General features: G+C 40.8%; 1 protein-coding gene across 1 annotated transcript; it reads right to left on the bottom strand.

Moving 5' to 3' along the window:
* Positions 1-6876: 6876 nt before the first annotated feature.
* Positions 6877-7881, bottom strand: LOC149118668 (uncharacterized). Its single transcript, XM_089289453.1, has 2 exons — positions 7793-7881; positions 6877-7288 (listed from the first exon to the last, which is right to left on the bottom strand). Exons 1-2 carry the CDS (start codon positions 7879-7881, stop codon positions 6877-6879), a joined length of 501 nt encoding a protein of 166 aa, XP_089145579.1.
* Between the last annotated feature and the right edge of the window lie 3169 nt (positions 7882-11050).

Below are 11050 nucleotides of genomic sequence, written 5' to 3' on the forward strand. Positions count from 1 at the left end.
TACAAGTTGATGGCGAATCCTGGTCTTCCTCGCAGATCAGACCGGACTGAAAGTGGGCTTTTCGTCTCAAGTTTGTTAAGCATCTGACAATTTTAAGTGCACAAGCCAAAGGCACTTGTTGCCCTGACTGTATGTGGAGGTAAAAAAGGAGAGGGATTTACCGTACTCAAAAAGGCTGTTCATTGTTATATAGCACTTTAGTCAGAATTATACTCCTTGCATTTCAATTCTATATCTAAAGGCTCTTCCCTTGGCTCCAAACTATATTATAATCATTGATTTATATTTTTAATTGCGTGTATAAAGTGATGGATACAAAAGCTTACCAGGCACAATTTAGGTACTTTTAAGTATTAAAATACCAGATATTTTAGTTCAGTTTTAAGTACTTTTAAGCAAACGCAGAGGCTCCATTAACTGACCACTGTAACAGTCTTTGACCTAATTGAGAGAAAACTGGATGATTCCTGCGACATTACAATGTCAAGCAGTTTTCTTTCACTTTTGATGGTTTTGTGGACACAATTGTATCTGACATAGTTTGCAGTATTTAGTGTTTTCCTATAACTTGTCAGTAAATAGAGTAATATAATGTAATAGTTGCTACTGTAGAAAATAAGTGTGGGCTTTTTCGCAATTTTCCTGTCTATTGTTCCTTAGTCCTCTGATGTTTTAATTATAAAGCAAGTTTTTTTCTTCATCTCAGTCGGTGATAGCATGGTCCCATTGAATTGGCAAAGATTGGTGCTGGATATACAGGACATAGCTAAAATTCCCTTTCTTTTAACGTTACGACGGCGACGCCGAGGACGACGCCTCGTCAAAAATGAATTTATATTTTACCAGCGAAATTCGCAATTGTCTAGATCTGTTCAGTGCGCCAATGGCTCTAAAATCGTGCTCGGGCTAAATATGCAATGACAGCGTTCAATTCCAAATAGAAATCAGTACAATAAAAATAGCCGTCGTTTTTCGCGTTCCTCAGACTGCGCAGAACTTAGTCATGTCACGGTGTTGTTTTGCAGAGGGCGGCATGAGTAAAATTCGGGTGGATAGCTATAATACCAGTTGATGGTATCATGATATGATTGGTTAAATCGCTGATTGTTGACATCTTTGCGGTAAATATTTGACAGGTCTTTGTAAAATGCAGCTGACGGCCCCACACGACTCCTACAGTTCGTGACAATTGTGCATTTGCCGTTCTGTTTTAATTTTCGGTCTCTCGACCTTTCGTTATTTCACAAGTGATTCTCAATGGTACTTTAATTTGTGCTCTGTTATGAGGAGGAATTTTAAGTAGAAGCCAGTAGAGTGGAGCCGCTTGGCTGTGCTTTAGCATGGCTTCCGGACTTTCCGCTGTTATTTGCATGTCGCATCGCAGAGTTTGAAACCTCTATCATGTGCTTATAATTTCTTTAGGCACATTTGAGTATTGCAATATGTTTTAAGCCCTCTAAGTATTGACTCTGGAGAGACAAAGTTTGAAATATTCCGTGAACATATTACTTACACTCTATATCATTATGAAGCCGGGCCCGCCGGCTATCTTTAAAACCGGGAACGAGGAATCGCAAAATGAAGAGGAGGAACGGGGAACGGGGAACGGGGAACGGGGAACGGGGAACGGGGAACGGGGAACGGAAAACGAGGAACGGGGAACGGGGAACGGGGAACGGGGAACGGGGAACGGGGAACGGGGAACGGGGAACGGGGAACGGGGAACGGGGAACGGGGAACGGGGAACGGGGAACGGGGAACGGGGAACGGGGAACGCGGAACGGGGAACGCGGAACGCGGAACGGAAAACGGGGAACGGGGAACGGGGAACGGGGAACGGGGAACGGGGAACGCGGAACGGAAAACGGGGAACGGGGAACGGGGAACGGGGAACGGGGAACGGGGAACGGGGAACGGGGAACGGGGAACGGGGAACGGAGAACGGGGAACGGGGAACGGGGAACGGGGAACGGGGAACGGGGAACGGGGAACGGGGAACGGGGAACGGGGAACGGGGAACGGGGAACGGGGAACGCGGAACGGAAAACGGGGAACGGGGAACGGGGAACAGAGAACGGGGAACGGGGAACGGGGAACGGAGAACGGGGAACGGGGAACAGAGAACGGGGAATCTTTAAAATGGGGAATCTTTAAAAGCGGGAATCTTTAAAATGGGGAATCTTTAAAAGCGTGAATCTTTAAAACGGGGAATCTTTAAAAGCGGGAATCTTTAAAACGGGGAATCTTTAAACGCGGGAATCTTTAAAACGGGGAATCTTTAAAAGCGGGAATCTTTAAAACGGGGAATCTTTAAAAGCGGGAATCTTTAAAACGGGGAATCTTTAAAAGCGGGAATCTTTAAAACGGGGAATCTTTAAAGTGGGGAATATTTAATAGCGTTAATCTTTACTGAAAAGTGAACGAGAATCTCTCAGTTTCCCACCGGAAGCTATTTATTCTGTCACATGTATCATCTCAATAGGTACAGAGACAGTTGTGGAATTTATTCATTGTAATTTTATTGCACGCTATTAAAGCAAATCGGTTTAGCGGGATAGTGGAGCGGTTCAAATCTCGATTCTCACTCTTTGAGATCCGCTAGACCGACCAACGAATCGAACCGCCTGGATTTATCCAAACTCCGGTCTGTGACCTTTTGTTTCGCAGCGATGGATATTTGTCGTAGCCTTATCATGTGTTAATGGAAGGACTTACGACTTAACGACAAATATATGGAAGGGTAAACACGTTTTTGGTTGTTTAATCGATAAATCAACAGTCCCCTAAATCTGGTTTTCACGTGACGTCGCTAAAATTCAAACTATAAAACTATTAATCATCCTGAGATTTTACTTTCATGATGTGTAAGAACAGCTGAAAACTAATAGTCATACAAATTGTTGCTCCAAGTGGGTTCTTGGTTTTGTAATAGACTACGCTTGAATTTCTACGCTTTTGCGTGACGCGACATGACTGGCAAGCAAGCTGTCATGTTGGTTAAAAGAGTGACTTATTTCGGGGAATTTGGCTATCTGAACAGTTCATGTATTAGAAAAAGTATCATTTTTAAAATGTTTTTGAGTACCTGAAGAGATAAATTCACGCTTTTGTAGCAAAACTCAGTGACAGATGTTTCTGTTGGTTTCCGGCCGCCATCCGGATGGGCGCCAGCATGGCGTCTCCATCAAAATCTCTATAAATTTGGGTAAAAAAATTCTCCGCATATCTTGCTTAAGAAACATTGCTGTGACCTGAATCTTGGCGAAAGTCTTTGCATATTTACCTTTTTTTTTGTCTTCAAGATTCTGGACTTTATCATTTGAACTGTTTTGATTTTGATTTTGATTTATTTTGAATGGCGTGACACTGAAAACCAGCAATAAAGTAATTCGATGCTCGATGCCCGAACGATGTGACGGCGAATTTCGCGTATAATCCGTCATTGCGTGCTCAATGATACCTCTTTCTACGCCACGCAGTCATGCGAAGACAATTTCAAAGTGCCCATTGCATTCACTTTAAAGAAGAAAGAATCGGTCGCTTTGAAGGTCTTCCACAGTTTAAGTGGAATGATCTCGGCGAACAAGATGTGATAGGCGAAGGGTCGTTTGGAGCCGTTTTTATCACAAAAACCAGGAACAAGGACGGAAAGTCGAAACAGTGGTTGACAAGAGATCACCCGCTTTTAAAGATTCCCGCTTAAAAAAGATTCCCCATTTTAAAGATTCCCGCTTTTAAAGATTCCCCGTTTTAAAGATTCCCGCTTTTAAAGATTTCCCATTTTAAAGATTCCCGCTTTTAAAGATTCCCCATTTTAAAGATTCCCGCTTTTAAAGATTCCCCGTTTTAAAGATTCCCGCTTTTAAAGATTCCCCGTTTTAAAGATTCCCGCTTTTAAAGATTCCCCGTTTTAGAGATTCCCGCTTTTAAAGATTCCCCATTTTAAAGATTCCCGCTTTTAAAGATTCCCCGTTTTCAAGATTCCCGCTTTTAAAGATTCCCCATTTTAAAGATTCCCGCTTTTAAAGATTCCCCGTTTTCAAGATTCCCGCTTTTAAAGATTCCCCGTTTTAAAGATTCCCGCTTTTAAAGATTCCCCGTTTTAAAGATTCCCGCTTTTAAAGATTCCCCATTTTAAAGATTCCCCGTTCTCTGTTCCCCGTTCCCCGTTCCCCGTTCCTCATTCCCCGTTTCCCGTTTCCCGTTTCCCGTTTCCCGTTCCCCGTTCCCCGTTCCCCGTTCCCCGTTCCCCGTTCCCCGTTCCCCGTTCCCCGTTCTCTGTTCTCCGTTCCCCGTTCCCCGTTCCCCGTTCCCCGTTCCCCGTTCCCCGTTCCCCGTTCCCCGTTCCTTATTTTCATTTCCCGATTGCCCGTTCTCCGTTTTAAAGATAGCCCGGGCCCGCCTGTTTGATTAGGTCGATTAGAACTGGTTACAAGTGGAGAAAATGTAGCTTCTTGACAGGTTTAATTACCTCATTGAATGATTTGTTACAGGATAATCGCCGAGGACGGATAGACATATCAAAAACAAAGTCTAAAGGCTCCCCTGTCAGGTCCCGATCGCTTCGCTCTCCGAATTCTTCTGTTTCCCGCTCGCCGAATTTTTTTTCCTTCTCGCTGGGAGCCTGTTCGCAAGCTAGTCATCTGCTAAACAGCAACACGAAATGACAAGTTCTGAGTACTTTGTAGAACGTGAACTGCAATGGCTAGTTTTTTTTTTTTTTTTTTTTTTTTTTTTTTTTGCATCTTCGTATGGAATTGAGTGCTGTCATTGCATATTTAGACTGAACAAGTTTTTAGACCGTTAGGCGTACTGAGCAGATCATGATCTACATAGTTGCGCCATTCGAAGGTAATATGCAAATCCATTTTTTACAAGGCGTTGTCCTCGGTTTCGCCGTCTTCACTGCTAAGGAAATCGAAAATAGCAAATGATGGGGGTTAAAACAGTTTACCGTAGTTTTCGTACTCAGTCCCTACTCTGTGTTATCTTCAAGGTGTGTAATTTTTCTGTTACTAAATTAATTTAGAGATTACTGCTTTAAAATGGGCGCAGATCACTAGATGCACATATCCAAAATTTTGTTTCTGTTAAGGGCATAATCATGAGTTCTCTTGCATGTCATCCATAGTAACTCAATGATTAAAACGTAAACAGCGCTATGCTCAGCACGTTTCACGCTTGGAAATTGTTCCTCTAAAATTTCAGGGCTTGTTACAAATTGTTCCTAACTAAAGAGGGATTACCTTGGGTAGAAGCTTAATATGGGGGATTCACTCTCTTTCATGATAATCTCTTGGCCCATGGACATTAAGGGAGAATAATGCCCTAGAATTAGTCAATCAGAACGCGAGTTATATTGGCTAGAAACACAAGCCATATAATAAATAATCATATCCCTCAAGTTTTTCGATTCTTTTCTATGTTTGTTCCTAGTCGTATTGGAAACAATCCAAACAAGACGCCTAAAGGCGATTCCGTGGGATGCTTTGGCTAGGGAGCGTAGCATTGGAATGAATTGTGAAGTTATAGTAAAGTGCCACGATTAATCAGTTGGATCAGACATATAAATCACCGTAGAAAGTCTTGAAGAAACGGTCACTGTGTTTGTAGTGGAAATAGGATAGACGGAAAATTACTGTGCAAGAAGAGCCTCCTTCCCCGGCCCCTATTTCTTCTTTCCGGGTGATCTACAAGATGGAACGAGTGTGTGCATGGTGTTTAACTGAAATAATATTGCAACGTGGGAAATGGAATTTTTTTTTCTAATGAGGCCATATCACTTCCGTTGAGAAAATCTTGAGACATGAATGGTAACGCAACGTTTTAATTATTTGAAGACTAAAATATTGTGAAGGGCTGTATTGCCGTCAGTGAACGTAACAAATCTACTAAAACATTAACACGCTAAAGTACTGATTGTCTGTTATATAATTAGAAGCTCTTTTGTGTGAGAGAAGAACTGAAGCACATTAACAGAAGTACGGCTCACTTGTGTGAGAGAAAAACGTAACGCAACGTAACGCAACTGGTATATTTCCATTGATAATGTGTGCTTGTTTATTCGAGATAACGAAAGGATTAAAGCTTTCATGAGAAGCACGAGGAATTCTTCTGAACAAATATTTCCCTTTGTATTTATAAATGTTAACAGTGGAAAACTGGAAATAAAATAAACATCAACCGGAATAAACCTTCTCGCAAACACTATTTACATGTGCGTTCTGGTAAACAGGTAAGCTCAATGTCAGCAAGAATACAAAAAAACCTTAAACATACACGTGGAATGATTGTTGACTCCTGGATTGAACTGTGAAAGTTTCGACAGAGTAAAGCTCTCGAATCTTAAATATCTTCAATTGCAAACCAACAAATATTTGAGCGAATTTTTGAAATGGTTGGTGTCGATGTTAACTGTGATGGACTCCTTGATTTTTGAATACGCTGATTCAATGAATATCGTGTGTGAATATCGTATGAATATCGTGTGTCAATGTGTTGCTTGTTTAGACTAAGCGTTAGGGACGTAGGTCGGATGAACACACAGGTTCGGTTGCTGAACTCGTTGTTTCGTTTGGTAGGCCGAGTGAACAGTAAACTCGTTGGTTCGATGCGTAACACGGAAAGGATTATTCGCGAACTCTATGTAATTTTCACAGTTCAAACCAATACACAATTCAATTCAATACAAGTCGAAACACTTTCTAAAATATGACTATGTACGCTCATTCTTGACCTTGGTGTCAGTATAAATAAACGAAACAAATTATTCTTGTCACAAAGTCTGAAAAATTTATAAGCAAAGCTTTCGACTGTACCGCACAGTCTTCATCAGCGATTGAAGTGAGCTCACGTTGTCACGTGAATGCAAATTGTTTAATCACGTGACAACAGATGGTCAAAAATGGCGGGAAGATCATAGCCCCCGACTCTGTTCAGGGTTGGACGTTGACGTCTGATATGGATGGCCTCCTTGATTTTCCTTTTGACATCTACCGACTCCTTATCAAGTATCTTGACTCCTTCCCAGTCGATCTCGTGATTGGCCTGAGACTGGTGTTCCCGGATTGCAGATGTTGTTTGTTTCTGATGTTGACCCACTCGCTTCTCCAGAGTTCTCGCTGTCTCACCAATGTAATGCTCTCCGCAGTGGTTGCATGTGATGTCGTATACCACGCCCGTCTTCTTTTCGGTTGGTGTCCTATCTTTTGGATGGACTAAGATGGACCTCAGCGTGTTGTAAGGCTTGTGGTATGTGCGGATGTCTTGTGCCCTGAGGTAACTCAGACTTTGTGACAAGAATAATTTGTTTCGTTTACTTTTTCAAATGTCTTACCTTCTGTTTATTTCCTGAATACGTACACGTTGCTTCGATAACTACACTGTCTACACAAGCTACTTCTTGCCAGAATCGAAGAATCTTTCGAAATTAGTTCCAGCTGTGACGTGGATTTCATTGTCAATCAAATTTGTCGTTTTGCGTCGACAATGAGAAAGGAACCCCGGGCAAACCTTACCGTGGCCTGCCACAGGTAGCCCACGGAAATAGCCTTATTTCATTGCGTTACTTAATCGAGTGTCCTGGGGCTGAGCGGGCTGTTGCCTCGCGCGAAACTTTTTTTTGGCGCTTGTTTTCGGGACGTGGGGGGGATATCGTTAAAGCCCCAGAAAATATGCTAGAGAAAGAGTAGGTTGAAAGACTTATTGGGGAGAAGGAGAAAAAAAAGTGGTGAACTAGCAATTCTCAGTTTGTTTTTGCCTCGTTTTTTTGCCCTCAGGACAACCAAATTACCAACGACCTACTTCGCAGGCTAATTGTACGGGCTTTATGAGAACAATGAAGTCAATTACTCCATACATGGGGGCCAAATAATAGGCCATTTCCGACACCTTTTGCCTCTGTCTCAAAACGAGTCTTCGTCCGAAACCATTTATATGAAAATAAGGCCCCCCTACAGGTTTATGTTCATGCAAATCAATCTCATTTTCATTTGAAAGGTTTTGCACGAGGATTCGTTTCGAAACAGAGGCACAAGGTAACTCGGAAATGACCTATATCATGACATACTTTTCGTGCTATTAAGGATGAGACAGCTTTCTTAAAAAAGCCAGCCATCATTTCAAATTGCACTAGTCTAAGACTACCCTGTTTCGGTCTCTTTTTTTCATTTAAAATTTATTTTGCCAAACAAATAGTGGCTTGCCTCTTTTTGCTAAGCCTTGATATGGCAAAAACACAAATGAGGTTCCAAGAAGTATCTCCTTATGGAGTAGTTTTCATTAAAAGTGCCACGTTCTAACGTCTTCTGTGATCTATTACTATCTGCTTTACATAATGATAAGGAAAGGATAAAAATGTTAATGACATCATCTGTCTGTCTGTCAATTGACCATAGGTAAGAACAGAAGCATATCACCTAGCAGCTCCTAGAAAAGGTTCGTTTGATTCTCATGACGAGTGCAGAAATCGGTCCAGAGACAACAACCTTCTCTCAACTCGCAACGAAATGTGTCCGCCATTGCTGACATATCCACGCGAGAGCCCTTGCTCCATATTAGGAAGTTAAATTTGATTGGTTCGGAATAATCGACTAAGACTAAGACTAAGACTAATAGTAATACTAATAATAATACTAATAATAATAATAACGAATATTTATACAGGATAACCCTTCAGTACACTTAAAGTTGCGCCGTATAAGAAAGGAAGACATTTTTGTGCTGAAGGCATGCTTTAAGCAAACATCTTAGTACAGGAACTATGATGTGAATTTTCATAAAATGTGGTTTTGAAAATAACTAAATTATTGGAACAAAATTGCGATTTGATTTTGACGGATATTTCTAGGATTGAACGCTAATGAGATTCAAATTCCTTATGATAAGCATCACAAAGTGTCCTCATTGGTAAAAAGTCACCAAAACACAAACAATTCTGTCAGATATGAGGTAATATGAAAAAAAGCCCTTCAAGACTTTGCAACAATAATCTCCTTCTCCCAAATTCAGACCATCTATTGAACATCAACCGAACGTGATTTATAAAATACCCTGTGCCGATTGTGATTGGTGTTATCTAGGCGAAACTGGCCGGTGTTTTGAAACTCGCAAGAAAGAACATAACAGGAATGTCAAATAATGTGCCAATGGATCAAACATTGCGAAACATGCGTGGTCATTCGACCATCGCATAGATTTTGATAACTCTAGTGCCATCGAAGAGGTTCTTTTCGCATTAGAAAAACTTTGACGCTTGGCACACTTCTGCCACCAAGCATGCTGACAATAATTCTAAGCCGATTGTAAACCAGTGTAGTATTATTTTCAAACAATAGTCACCTAATTTACACAGTTTTACTTTACTTTTGTTATTATTATTTTTATCTCGCCTTTTTGCATATATTTTATCCTTTTGCATTCCTTTTTTATCCGTTGAAGGCTGTAGATCGACAGCCGAAAGCTCATGTTCTTTCTGAAATTTTTTAGCCAGCGAACGTTTTTATCGAAATTTTTAATATGAAAATCTCTTATCTAGGAAGGTGCAGTTCCTGCTACAACTTTCAATTTGAAATTCTTGATCTGGCCTTTTAATTCCTGGAGGAGAAATATAAGGGAAATCTACTTCAAAATTAATAAGTTAGGAATAACCTTAGTTTTAGAGGTGGCGAGCGCAGACTACTGGCGCTGCGTGTTATTAAAAACCGTGCAGAATGTTGCATGAACGCGAGAGGAATTTTCTTTCCATGTGCTACAAGCTCATCCAACATGGCTTTTGATAATGGCAGTATTGTGTGTTCTCTAGCCTACAAAAGGTCTAACTTGGATGATTGTACCAGCAGTGGGATCAGATTGGAATACCGGTAGTTCCACCTTAGAACACACCCAATTCCAGTTCAAAACAAAGCCGTCTCTTCGCCGTCTCCGAACACTATAATTTGCTAGGTTAAGTCCCAGATGGAACATATGTTAACCTGCACTCAATCTCATGTCAGTATATTCCACAATTATACCTTCAACAGGTAGATTTGGCAGCTGTTGGAATCCTTCCGTGATGTCAATTCTGATTTGCCGGAGTCATTAGCATGATGGATGAATAAATTAATGTCAGCGTAGCTGTGACTGGGAAAGTTTCATTAACAATTGACTTGTCTTTAGTCGTGCAGTGACAGTGTTAATTAAAGTACTTTCTCGTGATAATTACTGTGATCACTCTTACATCTAAGATTGGATGGTTAAGATATTGATTTAAGTACAGTGCAACATGGGGAAGACGAGCTCGCCATTTGGCATAGGCAGCTGCAATGGAGACCTTAGTGATCTAGCGGCAACTATCCTAACAGTTATTCTCTCAATCTGTTGATTCAGTACCTAAGTAGCTATAAAAGTTCATTTCTCCACAAGATTCGCACTCTTCGGGCAAAACATACATAGCAACGATTTTTCTGAATCTTAAAAATAATCTAGTTTTTCTCAATGTTCGGGCATTTTCTTTTTCTGTTATTGGCTTGAGAACTAATTAATTTGTTTGCTTTCTCAGTCTTAAACCATTTTTAATTTAAAGGAGATTACTTCAGGTTGGCATATTCTTGAATTACCATGCATTTACATTGCTTCCTTAGTCGTAAGGTCAGATAAAATAACTCCCGAATCGTTTTTAATGTACCTTAAGGGATACTTGTCATAATGTCAATAGTCAACAACACAAGTCGATTAGTGGCTTGATTTATATGGAGCTGTAACTTCCTTGAAAACAGTAATAAAGCTTGACGAATTGAAAGAGAAGCCTCTTATTATTAATAAGCATACTTAATCTTTACGATTGATAACTTGAAAGGAGGGGAGATCAGGGGTTGGCTGGGTGGCAATTGTATTCCTTTCTCTACAACTCGCTGTTTACCTTTGCTCGTGTTATGCCAAAAGAAGCACATGAAAAACTTGGTAAATGGAGAGCGTTTGCTGACAACACAATTATCCTCTAAAATCCCTTGCAAATAGTTTCGATTATATACAGTTCCTGTCCCATTCTTTTAAAACCTCTAGTTATGGAAGT

This window comes from Orbicella faveolata, unplaced genomic scaffold (genome assembly GCF_042242905.1).
Source record: "Orbicella faveolata isolate gen_17 unplaced genomic scaffold, um_ofav_v1 contig_1, whole genome shotgun sequence".
NCBI lineage: Eukaryota > Metazoa > Cnidaria > Anthozoa > Scleractinia > Merulinidae > Orbicella > Orbicella faveolata.

Bases quoted from the DNA above. Each gene is read 5' to 3' on its own strand.
- LOC149118668 (XM_089289453.1), bottom strand. From the start codon at position 7,881: ATGGCCTATTATTTGGCCCCCATGTATGGAGTAATTGACTTCATTGTT. The intron at 7,289-7,792 runs GTAATTTGGTTG...CTTGTCACAAAG, and splicing joins GCCTGCGAAGTAGGTCGTTG to TCTGAGTTACCTCAGGGCAC.